Raw genomic sequence first — 23,434 nt, 5'->3', positions numbered from 1 at the left:
ACTAGCACTATCCCTAGAGAAGTTTTCAAATTGCAAGCATTGAAGACTCCAACGAAAGTGTCGTTCGCTCTTTATCGATACCCAGCTAAGAATGCTTATCCTTTATCATCCTGCAAGCCCACAAAGAATAGTCATGTGCAAAATCCCCAACAAACCAACACTTGTGCTGGCCATCAGTGTAATTCCCAACAAAGAACAGCCCTACCACCAACTCCAACAACCCTTCCACCAGCCACCTAGACCACCAACGTGTCCCCAAGGACCTTCCTCCACACCACCACCACCACTCCTCCACAGCAACCACAGGCGTCCTTGCCACCCACGTCTTCGGTGCATGCTAAAGCCTGCTACCTACGACGGTGAGTGCCATGAGATTGGCACTCGTCTAGGAGAGGGGTAATGTTAACCGTCAGACGAATAAGGTGGAAAATCTGGAAAAGCTAAAGCAGAAGACAAAGGCCAAGGCAAAGTGAAACGGAAGACGAATGCGCACCAAGAAAAACCTAGAAACACGAGAAGCCCAGAAAAGTCCTAAATAAGGAAAAAGACGCACAAGGAAAAGCGCAAGTCGATACTTTTGTAAAAGAGCGCAAGCGCATCGTGATTTAATTTAAGGAGCACCGGACTCTCACCCGTGCAATTTGTAAATCTAGACGGGCGGTGGAAAGGAAGCTAGGAATATAAAAGGACAATGGGAAAAAGGACCTAGCAGGCCATGTAAAAAAGGGGATAAGGGGATGACTGCCCAAAAGGAATTTAGGGTTTTATATATGAAGTTGAAAAGTGAATAAGAAGCTCATTCTTGTGTGTGGCCAAAAGTGGCTCTCCTCTTCTTCTTCTTCTTCTTCTTCTTCTTCTTTTTGCTTGCTTGAGCTTGTGCTTGAGAGAGGGAGTATGAGAGTGTGAGGGAGTGAGTATGTGAGGGTGAGGAACCGAGGAGGAGAAGCTCTCAATCTTCTCTTCTCTTCTCTTCTCTTCTCTTCTCTTCTCTTGCTCGCGGCAATGGAGCTTGGAGCGTGGAGCTTGAGGATGGAGCTTGCTTAAAGCTTGCACTTGGATCGTGGAGCTACCGGAGTGCGCAAGAGAGGAGGTAACTCGATCGGCATGGAGGTAAGCTCACAACTCTATAGAAACAGAATTTGTATCCTTTTTCATTAATTTGTCTATATAATGATTTATTAAATTTATTTCCTTTGCACTAATTAGATATAAAGAAAAGTGCATTGGAGCTGGCCACTGATGAGTGGTCACAGGTTATGGTGGACCCACGTGGTGGGTTAGAGAAAAGATAGTTCACACTTACACCTATATGGCCCGATTGGGCGCCTGTGACCAGAACTCACGCATATCAGGGTTAGACTCGCACACAGAAAGGATTGATGCCTTGAAGTGTGGGCTAGATCCACCAGAACAGACAGTTACAATCAACAAGATGACATGATCATGAAATGCTTGTATAATGTGCATGTGTGGGCTGAAAGCTTGAAATGCACATTTCTTTGCATAGGAAAGTCACATGAAGATTCAGATACCGTTTTTGCGATGTACACGGAAAAAGCTTTCATATAACACCCATATTGGGGGATCCCTAAATTTTAGGAGATCCCTAAATTTTAGGAGGTCCCTAAATTTTAGAAGCCTCGAATTAGCCTAAAAATGCTAGTCCTAAAAAATAGGTATGTCATTCTAAAAATAGTAAGTTCTGTACTCTTACTGTGCTTACTAAATTTAGTTGTTTCTATTCTTGACAGTATTCAACCCAAAAAGAAAGGCCATAGAGAAGAGACAAGTATCAAGACACTTGTCACACAAGTTTCCAAGTGTCCCACCACTTGTCACATCTCATGGCATGTGCCTGGACACTTGTCTTGTGCTACTCCACTTTCCCCTTTTGTACTAGCTCTTCCCTCTCCTATAAATAAGAGCTCGTTTTTCTTCATTCAGCATCATTTTTCTTTGCTTTAAACTCATGTACAGCACCCACAGATAGCCAGAAACTGGCCCCATCCATCCCCATCATCATCTCCCACTTCTCCATTATCAAATTCCTCCATATTCCCTCTTCTATCACTGCTGTTTTACAGGAGAGCAAGCCTGTAAATTCATTACAGCACCTCCTTTTCAAGCTCTTTCTTCCATTTTAGCAACAAGAAGCAAGCCCTATCCATGTACTACTGTTCAACGATGGAGAAAGGCTGATTTCCCCTCTTTCTTCTCTCATACTGTAAAGAAATCAATTCTTATCATTGCATAATAGATAATGCATGTGTGTTTGTACATCTTTGCATGATCTTGTGAGAGTGAGAATTACTTCTCCTCACTCTCAGGTTGATTGTAACTGAGCTCTTCCCTAAGGGACTTGGGTTGAGCAGAAATACATTTCTTCGGGGGGGGTTTGCCCATCTTCAACCCTTAATCTTGTCTCCATTACTTTTACATTTTCATGGCTGTAATTTTGTGAGTAATTTTCATTTTCAGCTTTAAGTGTTCATTCTCTTTTATATTAAATCTCGAAAACAAGTGAATATCATAATTGTTAAGCATACTACGTTGTTCGGGGCGTTTACAATCTTATCCCACATTCCTGACACCTCATGGTTCTACCTCATCTTCTGCTAAGCATGCATTCAATGACAAGACTCATTTTAACAGATCAAACTTTACAACTTGGTCGAACTTGATGAGGCATATCCTTGACTCACAAAACCTATGGATCTTGTGCAAGGATTGAAACCCCAACCCGATCCCGCGCTTGTTTCATATGAGGTCGTCTGCTCATGGAAGGCTAGGAATACCTCCGCTATTGTCGAGCTAATGCAGGGCTTATTTCTTGAGTTTTTATTTTGACTTATCATCAGAGCGATGGGCACACTTGACTGACTGCTATGCGGCTCGCGATAGGACCCGTCGAATAAATCTTGACCATGAGCTTCAGAACTTCAAAAGCTCTGACCGGAATGACTTGAAGTTAAGTTGGCTAAGTATCAATATCTCCTTGCCACATTCTCCACTACAGGGACTCCTAATTCCTTTGACAATCAAGTCACATTATTTCTTAACAAGTTGTCGCATAAATACTTCAATTTTATGCAGCAAGTGGTTTCTCTACCCCATTTACCCACATTCTATAAATTTGAATATCAACTATTCCGTTATGTATGGCTATTCGATCAATTTCATATGAATAATCCCTTAGAGGAGACTCTTATTGCTTATTCTCAGAAGGGGCAGCAAGGGAAGGGTAAACCAAATAAAACTTCAAATCAATATCAAAATCCACCAAGGGAATCACAAGGAAACTCCCAGTCTCAACTCAAACCAGAGTGATAGAGTTTACCTAAGAAAAATAGATATTGTCAACATTGTCAAAAGGCTAGCCATTTTGACAACGAGTATCAATCAAAGGCAAGACGCACAGCACCAAAACCCAAGTCACAGACCCTCAGAAAGAGGAAAGATCTGGCTCTAGAATTGAGCCGATCCCATAAGGCTACACAATCCATAGATGTCCCATCTACGGGATCCACCTTAGGCCGGGAAATAGGAACAGAAACAAGCTCCCAAAGATCGAAGGACTCCAAGATACACTCCACCTTGTAGGACCATAGAGAAAAGTTGGAGCCATCCAACCGGTCCTCTTTGGGCAACTGAGGAAGTACGGATACCTGTACAAGGGGAACCAAAGGTTGCATCTTCGGCCCACTGGAAGGGGCTCGCCGAGATACATGAATAGAAGGGGGACGGGAAAGAGGAATAGACCCCGAACGACGGTCCTCGTGATAGAAATCACGCCTCCGTTCAAATGAGTGTCGAGACAAAAGCTCGTCATCTGAGTCATCAAAGCCCGTAAACTAATGAGAAGACATCTTCGATATCTGCAAACACCAAAACATAACAAGGGAAGGTTGCCAGCGCCGAAACACAAACACCAGAAGCTCCTGAGCTGGCCGCCTTGCACAGAACACAAGGATGATGTCACACGCAAGTGCTAACGATGCAATCACCACAGAAAAACAACCACCTGCCTCAAAACGCAAGTAGAAATGAGGTCGCCAGCTTAGAGGAGTGCCGCCAGAGGTTGAACGCAGCCACAGAAGCTGAAAACGCAGCTTGGTGGAGTGTCGCCCAGCTAGAGGAGGGCCGCCCAGACTGAAAACGCAGATTTTGGGGATGACGCCAGCAGCAAACGCAAGTAGGTTGACACCAAAACAGGCCGCCTTGATCAAGGAGATGGTGCAAAAGGCGACGCCTCAGCTGTTGGAGACGTCTTGACCAGCAAACGCAAGGTTGTGGGTGTTCTCCCGCGTAGATCTCAGCTCCGTGTACTCTCCTTCAGCTCTGATACCATGTGAGAGTGCGCTGCGGAAGAGGGAATACGAACACGGAGGGAGAGAGAGAGAGAGAATGCAGAAAATAAGGAAGAGAAATCTGCACTGACTGAAATGAATGCTGAATACAAACGGGAAGGCGGAAGGAGACTGATCAGTCCCTGCACACAGCACACAGCGTCAGTGAGGGCACCAGATCAGGCTGATGATGATGGCAGCACCACCATGGGGGAGGAGTGTCGGAATCTGCAAGAAGACAAGTGATCAAGTGGGGAGGGGGGCTGCCTATAAATAGACAAAAGGACAAACCCTAACCCTAACCCTAAAATGGGTGCAAACCCTAAAAATGCCCTAAAATGGGCACCCCACATCAGTGACCAAAAAAGTGGCCGGGCAGCCAGTGGCTGCCCACTAAAAGAGGCCAAAAAGAAATACACATCTTAAGACAGCCAGTCAAGAGTGACTAGCCTCCCCCATCATAACACATGACAGACATGTCAGAGCTCCTAATGTCCTCGTCTGACTCAGACTGAGGCTCACAGGCAGGAGATGACAAGGCATGACAAACATGACTGCTAACATGACTTCCATCTAGGCAGCAAAAATGATGACATGGCAACTGCTGGGCAAAATTGCAGCAATCTGGAGCTGAACAAAGGTAGACATGGCTGACCTGAGAAATGGACTACACACAAAACTGAATGGCAAACACAATCAGAGCTCCTCTATCTCCGTCAAACTCTAATGGAGCCCACAATCAGAAGATGACATACTAGCAAAATAAAATGGCAGGCTAACATCCCCTCTCAAATCCTAGGAATGTCTGAAGACCCAACAACCTCGTGTAATGAAGCATAGAAGCCTTTGGCAAAGGCTTCATCAGGAGATCCGCTGCATTGTCCTCTAAGGGACAATAGGCCACCGCTAACTTAGAATCCACAATCTGCTTGTGGACATAATGGTATTGAACCTCCATGTGCTTCCTATGAGCATGAAACACCAGGTTCTTTGGCAGAGCTAAGGCACTCTAGTTATCCACATGCAGTTATGTGGGTCCTATTTGTGAAAAGCCAATCTTGCCAACATCCAATAGAGCCAAACTGCCTCCATAGTTGGAGAATAAAGCACTCAATACTCAGCCTCTATAGAAGATAAGGCCACAATAGGCTTCTTTTTACTGCTCCATGATGAGATAGCTTCAAATCCAAGGGAGAAAGCATAGCCAATAGTGGATCATCACAAATCCACATCACCTGCCCAATTTGGTTCACTCCATCCAGCAAGAGTGGCCCCCTCTCCAAACATGATTCTATAGGATCAAGTCCCATATAAGTAGCACAATACATGCAAAATAGCTCACCAATGGAACCAAATATTAGTCTTCATGAAAGAAGACAACACCACCACCACAAAAGAGATGTCTAGTTGTACTTGACCAAATTAATGATCTAACAAGACACCTATACCTAGTAGCATTTGGAAGGGGATCTCCGATAGAAACCAACTTGGACTCAAGGTCCATAAGGCACAAAATAGACCGTCACTTAGCCATACCAAACTCCGAAAGAAGCTTGAAGATGTACCTGTGCTAGGAGATGAAGATACCATGTGCCATTTGATAGAGCTCCAGACCAAGGAAGAAGTGAAGCATGCCAAGGTCCATCATATTGAACTCCTATCACAATATCTCATGAATCTGATAAACCTCTTGTGAGTCACTACTTGTGATAATCAAGTCATCCACATACAAGATGACTAAAATATGCCTATCATCCGCAACCTTATAATAAAAGTTAGGGTCATGATTTGATCGATAAAAGCCACTTTGTAAAAAGAATCAATCAATCCTATGGTACCAAGCCCCAGGAGCTTGCTTCAGGCCATAAAGAGCCTTACTGCAATTTGTAGACATGATCCTCCTTCCCTTACACAAGAAAACTTGGAGGTTGTAAAACATAAATCTCTTCCTTTAGGACACCATTCAAAAAGGCAAATCTGACCTCCATCTAAAAGACACACCAGTAGTGATGGGCTATAAAAGCATAGATAGGTCAAATAGTAGGCATCCAAGCCATACGTTCAAAAGTTTCCAAATAATCCAACCTTGCCCTTGGTGCAAATACCTTGGCAACAAGCCTAACTTTATGCTTGTCCAAGAATCCATCAGCCAAGTGCTTGGTTTTAAAGACCCAATTCACACCAATTACCCTCCGCTTCCATGGATGAGAAACCAACTCCCAAGTTTAATTCCGCTCAATAGAATCAAGCTCATCATGTACAACACAATGCCAAATATCCTATGCAAAAGCCTCATCAATTGTAGTAGGATTATGATCTTGAAGAATCTGAGATATAAGAGCGTAGTTCACACAGAGTGAACTATCCTATTGGGTCCATATCCTGGTTGATCTATGTGGACTAGAAGGGTTGTAAAAAAGTGAGTAACACTTGTATCCTCCATGAGCCATCAATACCACCAAGGAATGGTGAGAGTCTCATCCTCTTGCAAAGGAGATCGAGAGGCCTCCGATACTTGTTGCTGCCAGCATGATCATTCTCCAAAAGTCATCACCATCTTTCCATAGCCTTCATCGAATCCACTCATCCACAGTGCAATATAATAGATAAGATTCAACTTAGATGTTACTTTCAAGATAATGCTCTTTGTTGAAGTTGGAATTATGATGATAAAAGGACACAGCAAACATGTGTATATTTAATCTGGACACTTTTATGTATGGTTGAGGTGGTTGTGAAAAGTGGGGTAGAATATACCACTAAATCAACACGTTTTAAAAGAGTAAAATAGTTCCCAAGGAAGAACATAAAAGTTCGAAGAAGTAGACAGGCTACTCTTTCTCTTGTGTGAAACAATACCTGATAGAGTAAAAGGCTAACATTAATTGAATGATTTTTATTGCTAATGGGATAAAGCTTTAACGTCAAAAAGAGATGTTAAGGGAAAGTAGTGCAATATATGAGGTTCCATATAGACATATTTGGTTCTATGAGGGTTCTAGCATTAGTGGGTCCTATAGATCTTCTTCTTCTTCTTAGTTTATCATTCACACAAGTCCTCAATAGAACACCTTTAACTCTATGTCTATGACAAACTGGCACCAAAAGCTTAAAAGTAGACTCTGCCAATTTATAAGATAGGTTGATCTCAGAATGCAGTACCTGACATACAATGTGGAAGGCACACAATGTGAAAATATTTCTGCAAAAGATCAGGTTCAAACACAGGTTACTTTCTATGCATTGATTAGAGTTGATCGAATACTTTGTCAATGTCTATTTTAGACAAATACAGTCGCACTACCTGTTGTAGAAAGGCCTCAACAAAAAGATGAATCTATAAAAGGTTGCTTGTGCGACCAAGAGATAAATCAGTCCAAAACGTGTGAACCACCGAAAATCCTTGACATAAACCCTTGTTTCAACTGACAGCATGCACAGCATGGAAAGCCATGTTAAGCTTTCCAATGCCAGAGACAAGACCTGGAAAACACAAAGTTTGCACCCAAACAAACCTCAACCCCCTGCTGCAGATCCTTGGGAACTCTTCTTGTTTAATTCTGAGACTGAATCTGTTAAATAGGTTCAAAGGAAACACAATCGAACCTCAAATGGAGCAAAGCTCTTTGGTCCATCGAGATTGACTGTTGAAATGCCTAGTAGCAACTTAAATAGTGGCCAAAGCATTAACACTGCTGCAACAAAGATCAAAATCCCATGCATGTACATCCGCTTCAGCTGGAACCTCTGCAAATGGCGTCCTTGGACAAGAAGCCAAATCCGATAGCATAGCAGGCAGAAGAGAACTAGCTGGGAAATGTTGACAATGACGCCCTCAACGATACATGGTGTATATGCACCAAAGCCACTTGGAAGCTCGGTTTCCCAAACTCCTCCAGGAAGTGGACGGCAAAATGTCGCCATGAGATTAGAGGTGGTCTTCAACAGCCAAAAAAAAATTATGTGGTTTGCTAGTGTTTAGTTAGGGACTGGTCTCAATAACTATTTCAGGAAGGAATGATTGTCTGATTATGCGTGAGAATGAAGGCCTGTGCGTTCCTCATCGTGGAATCGAGCTTCAAACTGCAAAAGAAGCTTGCGCTTTTTTACTCGTGGCGTTCGACCTCGAGAGCGCCGAGCGGCCATTGATGTCTGGTTTTTCAAGGTCTTCGTAGGCATACGTCAAGAACGGAGTCCTTCGACTGATTCTCGGCACGGTTACCTGAATGGCCAGGGCATTTGATTGACTGATTCTCGGCACGATTGCCAGAATGACCAGGGCATTGGCAATGACTGAAGGGAAGATTGGATAATGGAACTTTCTAGCAGCTGGCCAGTGACTGGCCATTAGAGCTGCATGAATCGCTTTCGACGACGAAACAAGTTTGAAGAGCGCTACATCTTTTCAAGGGCAAAAGACGTGCTCGTCCTTCGACGACATGTATTCAAATTTTAAAAACATACAACCACATCGAAAGCAAACCTCTCTCTTGAAAAGTAGTTTCAAAGTAGAGTGCGTAGCCCATATTCAGCGAGCATGTTTTGAAGAGTCAACAGTAAATAATATAAATTAATTGAAAATAAAGATATTTCCATAGCATGTTTTAAGACAAGTTGGAGCAAATATTTATATTTTAAAAGTATGGGAGAAAACGACTAATCTCTAACATAATAAAGATAGAGCAAACTAGGTTTACAATTGGGCCATATGTGCAATTAAACATTACAAAAACTGAATTAAGTATCAAAGATTACTACATTCAAGCAAAAGCAATTTTTAATGTCTTATACAATGAAAAACAAATGCCAAATAGAAACATCACACACCATGCGATCAAAACCTAAAGCATGTAACGAAGAGAGCAAGGATTATCCTTAGCATCATGGCACAAATGAGAATGCTACATCAGCTCACAAAAAGAGAGCAAGTATTGAACCTAAATTTTCTTGAAGTTTCTTACGAGTAGGACCAAAAAGAGAGGATAGATACATTTGATTTGATATAATAAGGTAGTTGCCAACATGATGTAGAGCCCAAATGCCCAAGGAGCATGTGACATAGAAAGCCACCGAGGCACTTGCCAGAAGAGACCCCAGGTGGGAGAGGAGAAGAAAAGAAGAAGAAGTGTGGACTCTGAAGAAGAGAAGAGATAAGCCACACTGCACAGGATGTTGGTTTTGGGGAGAGAGAGAGAGAGAGAGAGAGAGAGAGAGAGAGAGAGAGAGAGAGACGGTCGAGGCTATAGCCTACTATCTACAAGGGCTACAAGTGCTAGGGCCTTGAGCAATGGGTAATAGGTATTACTAATTAGCCTATTAGGTAATAAACAAGAGGGTAATAAAGAAGAGGGAGAAATCAAAATAAAGAGAGAGTCTAGTCTCTCAAGACTAGAGAAATTAAATAAGAAAATAATAATTTAGAAAAAATAAAAAAGAGAGTCAAGCCTAGAGGGACTCGAGACAGCCCTCAAATTCGGAGGTTGCAAACCTTTCAAAGGGACGCTTTTATTTAAAATTATATTTATCATTTAAAATTCTCTATCTTTACTTTTAAAAAATGAATTGAATTTTATATGAAAGGTTTCACTTAAGCCTATCCGTCTTTTGACAAGTGAAAATTTATTGAGCCTTTCTTATGAAAGGTGCACATCTTTAAGCATTTCTTTGGCGAAGGTTGATTTTTGTTTTTAATTTTCTTTTGAAAGTTAATAAAACTTTAACACTTCTATTGTAAAAGGCTATTTCTATGAAAAACATTTCTTTTGAATGCTACATAGGTTATTAGCCTTCTAGAGAAGGGTAAAACCCCCTTGCAACCTTCAAATTTGAGGGTTGTCGATGAGGATGGTGGGCGGGAAACGATAGTGCAAACATTCACAGTAGATGTCTCAGGCTAAAGAAATCACAGTAGATGTCAAAGCAATCTGTAAAGCTTTGTTCTCTGATATATGTGCAAGATCAACGGGGCAAAGAAGCAAGTTGTCGAGGCGTCAGGCAACCATTGCCAATGGAGTGCATCTGTGCTAGGTGCCATGAGTTCTCAACTACTGCTAATTTTTCTGCTTTATGGGAAAAGTGCCAACAAATGAAGAATTTAGTCGATGGTTCAATTCAACTTATCAAGCTCATCGCTTCTTGCATTACTACAAGTTCATTGGAAGGGGCTTTTACAAATTCCTTTTTGGGACCCAAAGGGAGAGATTGGGTTCTCTCACATGCAATTGTTTATGCATTAAATTCCATGTCCTACCATGGTAAACTATGTTTTCTCGAGAGGAGATTTTATTCATCGGAGTGTCCTATATCGATCAGTTCCCTTGACTTGTATCGGATCCTATCTTGAAAACAGAGTTTAAAAGTCTATTATCTGCATTGGCAAAAACTCTCTATACGATAGCATCACTGCGTTGAGCCCACAGAGATCCTGAAAATCCAAGATAGGAGAAGATTTGAAGTGGTTTATGAAGTTGGGTTTTGGCAATTTCCTGACATTTGCTATCAATTTCATGAGTCATGTCATTTTGCAATAGCTTGTCCTAAAAAGACAAGGAAGGAAGAAAGGTAGGAAGGGGTTGTGCATCAAAAGACTAGGACCCATAATCCCATGGCGGTGGAGGAGAACACTAAGCAAAAACCTCTTGAGCAAGTTAATCAACAAAAATAGTTTGACGTTAAGAAGGCAGAGAAACCAAAGAGCAGCAAGGCTCTTACTTCAACCCTTGCTAGCACTCTTACTTCTATTTACAATTTGCATCGGAGTGAGTTTGACACTCAAGAATGATTTTATAAAAAATTATTTGAACATTCTCGGTATGGATTTTAATTCTTGACTTTTTTGGAGCGCCCAACGCTGTGATGTTATTTTTGTCTTTTTTCTCTCTTAACAAGTGTTTTTTACTCCAAGCTTTGAATTTTACCAATTGGATGCAGTTAGTATATTTTTAGGCCATCAATTTTGGATTCTCCTTGATCCTTGCATGTATCTCACTTTTCACTTCTTTTAACACATGTTGCTTTTTTTATATACGCTCATTGCTTGCTGCTTCTTGCTTTTGTAGCTTTTTTGCAAAAAAAGTTAACATTATCCCCCTCCTAGACAAGTGCCAATCCCTTGGTACTGGTTAAGGCACTTGGGACTTGCATGGAATGGTCAGAGGGAAGGCAAGAGGTTACGTGTTGATGAAAGAAGGGGTGGTTGTTGGTTGTTTATATTAGCAGGAAAAAGTTATGTGCGGTGAGCAGGGTGTAAGTGGGTGGATGTGTGATTGGGAGATGGGTCTACGCCAGGTGAACTAAGATTTCCTAGGTCTATTCCACACTTGAGGATCCAATCAATGAGAGGTTTGGGTGCAATGAGGTAGTGTTCAAGGTGACATGTTTGCTAATTTCTTGGGATGTCCTACCCTTAAGAACCTTGAATGAATATGAGGGAAGTGGAGGTTGAAATAAGAGAAAAGGGGGTTTTGGATGTTGAAAAGGGGCCAGTGGATCATGACCATAGGCTGTTTTCCATGTGGGAATCCCTAAGGATATTTAAAAAAATACTATTTCTTACATCTTTGAACTTGGGCTAATGAAAGCAGGGGCCTCATGAATTTCTCAAGAAAGGCCTTGCTCATAATGTATATCTTAATCAAAAAATCTTAATCGACAAGTAAGTATTCACTATTGTTGAGGGTAAGAAGAGATGATTATACCTGGTGAATTGGCTTTTGTTCATGTCTTCCAAAAAGTTCAAGTAGTAGATAGGTAGCATGGTAGCTCGGAGTATGAGCATGGATACCCATTTATTCCTACATTTATATTAAAAAGCAAGGGGTGGAGTCCCCCTTCCTTAGTTGCTTTCTTTTGACTTAGTAACAACATCAAGAGCTTTAGATAGTTACAGGTTGTCACAAAGGCCGGATTTGGGCAATTCTAAAATGTGTCTACAAACTTCTTGAATGAAGGCACCAAGTTCGGCTCTTGAAACTTGAGCCAGTTCTCAAGTCAACTGGCTTTCACATTGAATATTAGTTGAAAGTGGTACCTTCCATGTGTGTTAGGGTTGTAGTCAATATCATGCCTTCATGGGTAGGGTGAATGCACGAGATGTCCTCTTTCCTCCACAGAAGGCCATCCATGCCTCATTGCTCTCCTTCAAGATAGTGTGTCTCCAAGTTGACTCTAACTCAAAGCCAAGCATCAATCTAGGCTTTTCAAATACCTTATTTTGCTAGTACCTTGCCTCCTCTCCTTGCCATGAGTCAAGATCTTGCAGCTTTTGATCCAGACATCTCATGCCTAACACTGCCCCAATCTCCTGCAGCTTTTGATCCAACCATCTCCTACCTAACATTGCCCCAATCTCAATCACCTGCTTCATGACATTTGTAGGGATTATCTAATTGAGCTTTGCCATTCTATTGAAAAAAAATATCATTGGTGCATCCTGTGACCATTCTTTGTTTTAGTTCTAGCTCTTGTCTAGTCATGGTATCTAGTCTTGTCTTGTCTTTCATTATACTCTTGTTATTCTATCAGCTTGTAATCTTGTAGTACGAGATCTTGTCTAGTATTGTATTGTATCTTGTTCATCCCTATCAAGGGAGATCTTGTAATTCTGATATCTTATATCCATACCTATGGTCCTAGATTGTGTGATCCTTCATATCCTACCAAGTCTTGTTGTCTATACCTACAGTTTGGGGTTGTGCGATTTTTTGTATCTTGTTAAGTTATCATTGTACCTTGTGCCCCTACATGGATTATCATTGTACCTTGTGCCTCCCTTTAAAACCTCCAACAACAAATTCAAGACTTGGATGAACGACAAGTGCAACTTCAAATAGAACACCTTATTCATCTAGGCCTTGCATTTCAAGAGATGCAAGACCAGATTCGAGACTTGCAGAACAATAAAGAAAGTGATCAGATGATTCCACATGTTTATTAACCCCCAACAAGAGAACCCAAGATTAGCATGCTAGAGAAGTTCAATAGTGACCATTTGAAGTTCACATGATACTTGCAACAAGTAAAGCTCTATATTTGCATGCAACTGGATAGGTATCCAAATGATGCTTCCAAGGTGGGATTCATTGGGACTTTGCTTTATGGTCAAGCTTTATCATGGTTCACTCCAATCTTGGAAAAGAATATGCCAGTACTTCATAACTACGAGACATTTTGTTGCGAGCTCACTTCCACATTTGGAGATGCACATACTGGTTGAGTAGCAAAAACAAAACTTTGAATGCTATGACAAGGTAACCGCCTTGCCTTTGATTGCATCTGAATTTAAGCAATTAATCTATGACCTCACCTGGCATGAGGAGTATTTTATCATCCAATTCACATGGGGTCTTTGAGATGACATCAAGGACCTCATGCTCACTATGCCCGAGGCAAAAACACTTGATGATTATATCATGCAAGCCATCCAATGCGATAATAGATTGTTCGAGAGAAGTGAGAAGAATTAAGGCCTCACCAATGGAACCTAGCCCCAATCATAGATCCAATCAAAGAAGAAACTGAGCCCAAACCAATGTGAATAGATAATATCAAATTCAAGACTTTGACCCCATAAGAAAAGCAAAGACGAAGAGAGAATAATCTATACCTATACTGTGGAAACCCTGGACACATCGCCCTAAATTGCCCAAATAAGAGGGCAAGAACCCCAAGAGTTGCTACAACCATCCTCGAGCAAGAAAACGAGGATGTTTGAACGAGACCGTACAATTGAATCTTGATATAAGAAAGGGTCTCTTGATTCCAGCCACACCCATGGAAACTTTCTGTGTTGCGTAGCCTAGATGATCCTGCTGAGAAAGACCCTTTTCCTCAAAGTCATGGTCAACTCTGGGACCTCCACATGTTTCATTGATGATGGCTTTGTGAATATGTACTAGATTCTAGTACTCCAAAAGACCAATCCTGCACAAGTTGAAGTCATGGATGGAAGACCTCTAGCATCTAGAGATATTACCAAGGAAACCTGACCACTCATGGTAACTCTTGGTGATCAAACAAATCTCGTATATGTTTTAATGTCATTTCTAGTCCCATAAATCCAATCATCCTTGGGATGCCTTGGCTAAATAAATAGAACTTGAAAATTGATTAGGTTAAGCAAAAGATTACACATCGTAAAAATTAAGGAAAGTTGGTATATATAGGAGCCAAAGCCTTTATGCAAACAGTAAGGCAAGAACCAATCTACATGATATATCATATACTAGCTCAAGAATCTAGTAAGGATAAGTCAATCAAGCTACCAAGCTAGTATCAAGAATTCCAAGATGTCTTTGAGATACAAAATGCAGATCTCTTGCCCAAACATAGACCATATGATTGTGCTATAGAACTCCATGAGGGGGCTCAACCACCTTTTGGACCCATCTACAGGCTATCCTTGTCAAAGTGAAGCAATGCGGAAGCGAATGACCATGACAAAGAGTGAACAAAGAGAGAAAGAGATAGTGAGACGCAAAAAATCTGCAGTGAAGAATGTTGTATAAGGATGCAGAATTATACATGGGTGCAAAGAGAATATTTGTGTATGTCTCTGCCTTGAGGACCTCCATCTTCGTCAACCCCAAGTGTTGTCTCCGTCACTAGCAAGCTGAAATTTGTCAAATACAAGTGATGAAGTCTACTGGAAACTTAGTCTTAAAAAGGCTGAAAAAATGGCCGAAAAAAATGCCCAAAATAGGATGGTTGGCTTCATTTAATGCAACCGACTGCAATGGATTGTCTGACTGCAGCCATATGGTAGTGCTAACGTGGTAGGAGATGACTCTCAACACCCCCTCTTAGATCCTAGACAAGGCAATAGATGGAGCGATGTGGAATGTCGACGAAGTAAAGCCTGGGGAAGTGCCTTCATAAACAAATATGCTAGATTGTCTTCAGTCTTACAGTACTCCACATCAATGTTTGCATCCAAAAGCTTATCCATGATGAAGTGATACTGGATCTCTATGTGCTTCGTTTGGGCATGGAATTCGGGATTCTATGCCAAGGCAATGCAACTCTCATTGTCGTACCACAAGATAGTAGGACGAGTCTAGGGATAGCCAAGCTCCTCCAGCAACTATCGAAGCCACACAGTCTCACATGTGGTAGAAGACGCAGTCCGATACTTTGCCTTAGTCGAAGATAGTGCTACTGCAGGCTGCTTCTTGCTACTCCAAGAGATAGCACCAACACCCAAGGTAAAACAATAACTTGTAGTAGACTGCCTTTGATCCACATCACGAGCTTAATATGAATCACTCCAATCTACAAGAACAAGATCAGAAGCACTTGTACCTGCTGCTAGATAATGAATCCCTAAGTCGGAGGTCCCCCTTAGATACCATAGTATCCTCTAAGCAGCCTGCCACAATGCACCTGCTGAGGCACACTCATGAACACAGCCAAGAGACTTACAACAAAACATAGATCAACCCGTATGTTGAGCAGTCAAATCAATGAGCCAATCAACTAACGGTAGTGAGTAGCATCCGCCAAAGGAGAATCTGCATGTGAAGTGGCCTTCCAGTTTGGATCCATAGGAGTAGAAATGGACCGAGAATCCTCTATCTCAAAAGTCACCAAGAGCACATGTACATATCTCTGCTCAGAGATGAAAATCCCCCTTTGAGACCGATAAATCTCATGGCCCAAAAAGAAATGGAGAAGTCCTAAATCTATCATCTTGAACTTCTAGTGTAGGGCTACATTCATCTCTTCAACCTTATAAGTATGAGCACTTCCAATAATCAAGTCATAAACATACAAAACAAACAACACATGACCTCCCTTAGAAGTGTGCACATAAAGTTGCGAATCGGCCCTAGAACACCGATATCCCAACTTGGCCTGGAAAAACGAGTCAATCTTCTTGTTCCAAGCATGTGGAGCTTGCTTAGGCCATACAAGGCCTTCTTTAACCTGTAAACTTGCCCATATAAGGAACCAAAAACAAGAGGCTACTCTACTTAGATCTCCTCTTGCAAATCACCATTCAAGAAGGCTGATTTCACATCCACCTAAAAAACAAGCCATCTCCTATGACCATCCAAGGAAAGAACAGTACGAATAGTTGCCATGCGAGTTGTAGGGGCAAAAGGATCATGGAAGTCAACACCTGAGCGCTGTGCAAAATCTTTATCAACAAGGCGAGCCTTGTGCTTGTCCAAAGAGCCATCACTATGGTACTTGGTCTTGAAGACCCATTTGACACAAATCACCTTCTTAAGAGAGGGACGAGGCATAAGGAACCAAGTGCCATTCTGCTCAATAGCCTCCAACTCGGTTTCCATCACCTTCTACCAATGATAAAACTGTAAAGCCTCCATCATTGATGTAGGCTCTCTATCCTGCATAACACAGGACATCAAATAGTAGTTAGAGCAAACAAGCTCCGAAGTATGTGCCTGGTGCTATTGTGACCTCCGTGGTCCATTGTGCGGTTCCCACTCCTCAGGGACTCCCTCGATCCTTGAGTTGTAGAGGGTGTCACATGGGCCCGATTAGGAGGAGGCCAGAACTCTTCTCAACGCTCTCCATCTATTGAAGACTCGAGTACATCCATCGATGGGATCTCCAGTGGGGTGGTCGGTGGAAGAGAAGACTCAAAATCTGAAGAAGAATCTCCATCAAGTGGCTCTTGCTCCAAAGGAACTATCTTGGGAGCCCAACTCTCCCCTGGGATCTCCAAGTATGGGGTGCTCCTCACCCCCCTCTATGGCCAGAACTTCCACGAACCGCACATCTTGGCTTGTGTAGACATCTTGCTTTACGGGATCATACAAGTAATAACCTTGGGACTGGGAGCTATAGCCAACAAAGACTTATCGTTGGGAAGTCGCCTCAGATTTGTCACACTGCGTCTTTGGGATGTGCACATAGGAGTCACACCCAAAGATCATGAAATAAGAGACATCAGGGATAGTCCCAAAGTAAGCCTCATGTTAACCCTCAAACGAACAAGGTGGAAAAGATGGAAAATCTAAAGCAGAAGACAAGGCCAAGGAAAAAGTGAAATAGAAGACGAAGGCACGCCAAGAAGAATCTGGAAACACAAGAAGTGCGGAAAAGTCCTAAATAAAGGAAAAAGGTGCAAGAGAAAAAGTGCGAGTCTATATTGTTGTAAAAAAGTGCAAGGCGCACCATGATTTATTTTAAGAGTGCCAGGCTCTCACTCGTGCAATTTGTAAAGGTAGATGGGCGGTGGAAAGGAAGCTAGGAAGATAGGAGGACAATGGAAAAAAGAGCCTAGGCCATGACCGGCTATGCAAAAAAGGGGATAAGGGGATGACCGTCCAAAAGGGATTTAAGGTTTTGTATATAAAGTTGAAAAGTGAATGAGAAGCTCATTCTTGTATGTGGCCAAAAGGAGCTTTCTTCTTCTTCTTCTTGCTTGCTTGAGCTTGTGCTTGAGAGAGGAGTGTGAGAGTGTGAGAGTGCAAGGGAGTGAGTGTGTGAGGGTGAGGGACCGGGGAGGAGAAGCTCTCCATCTTCTCCTCTCTTCTTCTGTTCTCTTCTCTTCTCTTCTCTTGCTCATGGCAATGGAGCTTGGAGCAAGGAGCTTGAGGATGGAGCTTGCTTGAAGCTTGCACTTGGATCGTGGAGCTACCGGAGTGCACGGGAGAGGAGGTAACTCGATCGGCATGGAGGTAAGCTCACTACACCCGTAGATATGGATGGCGCGTCGGCTATGTGAGAGGCAACCATTAGTGCTCGGCTTGGAACGCTTGAAGAAATAAGTGGTCCGTGGGTCTTGATGGTTGAGCGAGAGCTCCCACACCTCAAAAGGTGTCATCTTGTCAATGGCTAAAGTGGGCGATCGATTCAGGATGTGGATTGCTGTAGCCACTGCCTCGGCCCATAGAAACTGAGGTGTCTGTTGGTGTTCCATCACGGTGCGCGCCATCTCGATCACACTTCGGTTCTTTTGCTCCAAAATGCCATTCTCTTGAGGAATATTGGTATTAGCAAACTCTTGGTAAATGCCCCTATCTACACAAAAATGAGCAAACTCATTAGAAACAAATTCACCACCCTTTTTTGATTGCAAGGTCTTCAATCTTCGGCCCGATCGATTCTCCTCAAAGAAAAGCCAATCCTTGAAGTGGGAGAAAGCCTCCGACTTCAGCGTGAAGTAGGCCCATGCCATCTTACTGTAGTCATCTACGATAACATGAAGTACAAGCTCCCCTTCAAGGACTCATTCCTCATCAGGCCACAAAGATCCGTAGATACAAGCTCCATAGGTGAAGTAGACCGCCTCAAAGCTTTGTTGGGAATCACATCCCTACGTTGCTTCCTACGAATGCAGGAGACACATGGCTGCTAACTCACCACTATGTTTGGCAAACCTTGAACAACAAGCGATCCTCGCGATGCCTTTCAAAGATACTCATAGTTCATGTGGCCACACAGAGCATGCCATAGCTCGGATTGTGTCTGATAGGTAAGAAGAAGAGAGGTAAGAGTGAAAGAAGACTTTAATTTGTAGATGCCATTCTCCTCATACCCTAAAGACCAAACCTTCCTCAATCCATGATCAAGAACTCGAATAGCATCACTCTCAAACTCCACCAAGAGACCAAGAGAACAAATCTTATGGATCGAAAGCAAATGATACCCTAAACCTGGCACATGCAACACCGCGGAGGTGTGGATACCATCATGTCCATATGAAATCAACTACATCTCACCCCATGCAATAATACACTTAGAAGAAATATCTCCTATGAGAATCTACCCATGTGATGGTCACAAATGGGCAACACCTCCTATTGAAGGAGTCACGTGTTGTGAGGCACCACTGTCCACGATCCACTCTTGAGCTTGGGGAGCTATCATTGTAGCATTAGAAGTGTTTGGTGTAGAGTCCTCAGTGATCACTAAGTGTAGAAAAGCAGCTGATGAGGGTGCAACCATTGCTCCAGAATCCTTCATGTCCTTCTTGTCCTTGTCGAGGCAATCCTTCTTCCAATGGCCAATCGTACCAGTTTGTGCTTCTCTTGATGACCATTGTATATCCAACATGTAATTGCTTTGTAGAATATTATAAAGCACTACCCTGCCATAAAATTTTGTTTCCTTTATAACCGTCGCTGATTTCTCTACACGTGTTGCTATTGTCGTCGTTATCTATGTTGCAAAGTGTTGCTATCTGTGTCACGATAGTTTTTGTGATAATTTTAGCAATGGCCTACCTGATGATGCAAACCAGCCTTCTAACTTCCTTCTGCCAAGCTATTCTCGAGGATATGAGTAATAGCCAATTCACTTGCTATAACCACCCATTCCTTTCAACAACCTCTCTCCATATTTGCTTGAACCTTAAGGGTTACATGCAAAGCTAGAAATTTTTGAGTCACTCCATTAAATCCCCTTCCCCACTACATTCTGATGATGATAACTAGCAATTAGCTACTATCCAAATCATGTACATCAAGAAACAAAAAAAAAAGCAAAGAAAAGAAAAGAGAAGGTTAAACACAAAGACATCAAACAAACAACATTATTCTGAGAGGCTTGACCGATCAATGCCTCCAATTTGGAAGCATTCTGTCCCTTCAACTGTTCCTCTTGTTCCAAGACCATAGGAACTAACTCTTCCCAACAAAGAGTCGAATCTCGCCTTGAAGCAATAAGAGTGGAATAAAAAGTACCGAATCGTGGCGGCAACGGGGACAATAAAGTGATCACCATATCTTCAGTGGAAATGGGTTTCCCCACATTTTGAACGTGCATTTGAAGCTGCCGAAGCTTGTTGATGTGTTCACGAAGCGAAGAAGACTTATTCACGGACAAGGTTCGCATTTGCACCTCCAAAGAAACTCTCTTCATAAGGATCATTCGGTTGTATTGTCAAGATTGTGGGAGAGAAGGAAGGAGTCTCACTTGTAGCTTTCTCACTTACATAATGGGGGAATACACACAAAGGTGGAGGCTGAAAACAATTTTCCTCTTCTTAGTTGTGTAAGCCAAAAAGAACTTTGGTACAGAGAAATAGAAGAACCCTATATATAGGTCTCAAACCAAACTCAACTAACTAAGGTGGCATACTAATTGAGCCACGAACTAGAGTAGATAAGGATAGCTATCATTTAGCTATTATTCATGGGCGGTGTACCAACCGCATCTGCAGCTAACAAGTCGGTGACATAAATGCACAACGGTCACCCTGGCATATCATGAGTGGAGCTCGATATCTCAACACTCCCCCTCAAGCTCAATCCCAATTCCTGCACACCAAGCAGGTCTCTAAACTTGCGCAGCTTCTCTGCGTCCAATGCCTTCGTAAATATATCAACTACCTGATCCTCTGTGCTGATATAAACTAGATCAATAAGACCTAGTAAAACCCTCTCCTGCATATAGTGATAATGCACCTCAATGTGCTTTGTTCTAGCATGATAGACTAGGTTATTTGCCAAGTGTATACTACTCATGTTGTCACAATAAATGACAACTAGCCCATCTGTAGGCTGATGCATATCATAAAGTAGCTTATGCAACCAAGCTACCTCACATGCAGCCATTGCTGCACCCCTGAACTCAGCCTCTATGCTCGACAAGGCAACTGTAGGCTGTTTCTTGCTGCTCCAAGTGACTGCAACACTCCCAAAAGAGAACACATCCACTGGTAGATCGTCTATCAGAAATACTACCAGCCTAATCAGCATCAGTGTATCCATGCAACTGTATCTGAATCCCAGTCTCATTAAATTGTCCATACTGCAATGTGGACTTCACATACTTGAGTATGCGTCTAGCCGCATCCAAATGCGGTTTCCTTGGAGCCTGCATAAACTGACTTACCAATCCAACAACATAGCTCAAATTTGGCCTGGTAATAGTCATATAAATCAAACTTCCTACTATGCATCTGTACATAGTAGGGTCTTCTAGAAGCTCACCTACATCTGCGCTCAGCTTCACATTCTGCTCCAAAGGAACTGAAATAGGCTTACAGCCTGTCATCCCATATTTGGACAGCATGTCCAATCCATACTGCCTCTGCAAGAGCCGTATCCCACTTGGTGATCCAATCACCTCAATGTCCAAGAAATAACGCAGCTCTCCCAAATCCTTCATCTCAAACTTCTGCTTCAATAGCAATTTCACATGAAGGATATCTTCATCACTATCACCTGTCATAATCAAATCATCAACATAAATGACAAGTAGCATAATACATTTCTCTATTTTTCTCACATAAAGTGAGAAATTTGCCTTGGAAATCTGAAAGCCAATAGTGACAAGATATTGTCCTATCTTGTCAGACCATGCTCTAGGTGCTTGCTTCAAGCCATACAAGGCTTTCTTCAACCTGCAAACAAACTCAGGATGAATAGCATGCACATAACCTGGTGGCTGCTCCATATAGACCTCTTCTTGCAAATCACCATGCAAGAAGGCATTCTTTACATCCATATGATGTAAAGACCATCCCTTTGATGTTGCCATAGCAATGACTGCTCTTACGGTTGCCATCCTTGCAACCGGACTGAATGTTTCTTCATAATCAATGCCATATGTTTGTGCATACCCCTTGACTACTAATCTTGCCTTGTATCTGTTCACAGAACCATCTGCATTGTACTTCACCTTATAAGCCCACTTACAACCAATCACATTCTTATCTTTAGGCAAAGGTACCAATTCCCATGCAGCATTTGATTCCAAGGCATCCATTTCTTCATCCATGGCTTTCTCCCATTTTTCTTTTCCCATGGCTTGCTCAAAAGAAGTGGGTTCTGGTTCCTGTATCACTTTGACCACATAGGCATAGTGAATGGCTGTAAATCCATCATATTTCAGCCTATCCACAAGATACCTAGCTCTAGTAGACCTGCGCAAAGTAAGTTCACTCCCAGGTGCTCTCAAAACATCCCTGGTCTTCCTTACTCCAGGTGTAACAATAGAAGGAATACCCAACTCATCATCAATGCTATGTTCTGAGCCATTGGATTCACCATCCACATAAGAGTGACCTCCATTTATTTTGTGATGACTGCTGCTGTGAATTTTGTGCAGCATTACCATTTTGTACATCTACATCATCAATCACATTTACTGGTTTATACCAGCTACTCATCTCATCAAAAACAACATCTCTCCTCACTGTAAACTTACGAGTAGAAGGGTTATAGCATCTATACCCTTTCTGCTTCTGCAGAGAGTAACCAATAAAGATGCACTTCTCAGCTTTTGGATCCAACTTGGATCTCAACTCATATGGCACATGAACATAGGCAATGCAACCAAAAATTTTCAAATGAGAAATATCTGGTTTCCTACCAGTATACCTCTCCTCTGGAGTCATCCCATGTATTGTTGCAGTGGGAGTCTTGTTCATTATGTAGACTGCTGTAGCAACTACTTCAGCCCAGTAAAAATCTGGCAAGTCTTTTTCGTTGAGTATGGCACGAGATACCTCTCCAATATGCATGTTTTTCCTTTCTGCAATTCCATTTTGTTGTGGGGTATGACTGCATGAATATTGCTGCTTTATGCCATGCTCCTACAGGAACCTTGCAAACTCATTTGAGAGGTACTCTCCCCCTCCATCTGACCTTAGGCATTTTATTTGTAGGCCTGTTTCTTTTTTAACCATAGCTTTAAGAGTTTTGAAATACCCAAACACTTCACTTTTCTTTTTCATAAAATACACCCAAACTTTTCTGCTATAGTCATCAATAAAAGTGACAAAATAATGACAGCCTCTAATAGATGCAGCTTTAGTAGTCCACACATCAGAGTGGATTAATTCCAATGGCTTCTTACTCTGTTGAACATGTCTAGGAAATGGTTTCCTTGCCTGTTTTCGAAATTGATAGGCTTCACATACCTTATGCATTTCTGTAACCTTGAATTTAGGCAATCTTGCACAATATTTTGGGCCTGCATTGATTTAAGTCGCTGTACATTAATATGACCAATGCGTTTACAACTACACCAGTCCCATGTGCAAACATTGCTGCACTCAATTCAAGCATGTCTGCATCCAACGTAAACATTCTGTCCTTCTTCTTTCCTTTTGCTATCAAGCGACCTTTATTTTTCATATTCTTAACAAAGCATCCATGAGGATTAAA

At 42.1% G+C, this 23,434-nt stretch overlaps 1 protein-coding gene across 2 annotated transcripts in view; it reads right to left on the bottom strand.

Annotated features, from left to right (window-relative positions):
- The window catches only part of LOC148027439 (ABC transporter C family member 2-like), a 107,956-nt gene extending 99,250 nt beyond the window's left edge, over nucleotides 1–8,706 (bottom strand). The window contains exons 1-3 of one of the 2 annotated variants that reach the window (XR_015692596.1): nucleotides 7,953–8,706; nucleotides 7,651–7,829; nucleotides 7,509–7,548 (exon numbers count right to left, since the gene is read on the bottom strand). Coding sequence is in view for 1 of the 2 variants with exons in the window: in XM_087689128.1 (XP_087545254.1) it covers nucleotides 7,509–7,548; nucleotides 7,651–7,829; nucleotides 7,953–8,270 (537 nt within the window). In the remaining variant the exon portion in view is untranslated. The remainder of the gene's footprint in view (nucleotides 1–7,508; nucleotides 7,549–7,650; nucleotides 7,830–7,952) is intronic. The other variant, XM_087689128.1, reaches the window with a different exon arrangement.
- Between the last annotated feature and the right edge of the window lie 14,728 nt (nucleotides 8,707–23,434).

The sequence above is a fragment of the Lygodium microphyllum genome, chromosome 12 (genome assembly GCF_053477565.2).
Source record: "Lygodium microphyllum isolate KBCC chromosome 12, Lygodium_microphyllum_v1.1.10, whole genome shotgun sequence".
Taxonomy (NCBI): domain Eukaryota; kingdom Viridiplantae; phylum Streptophyta; class Polypodiopsida; order Schizaeales; family Lygodiaceae; genus Lygodium; species Lygodium microphyllum.
Note: the sequence above shows the minus strand (reverse complement) of the source record. Positions and strands in the feature narration are given on the sequence as shown.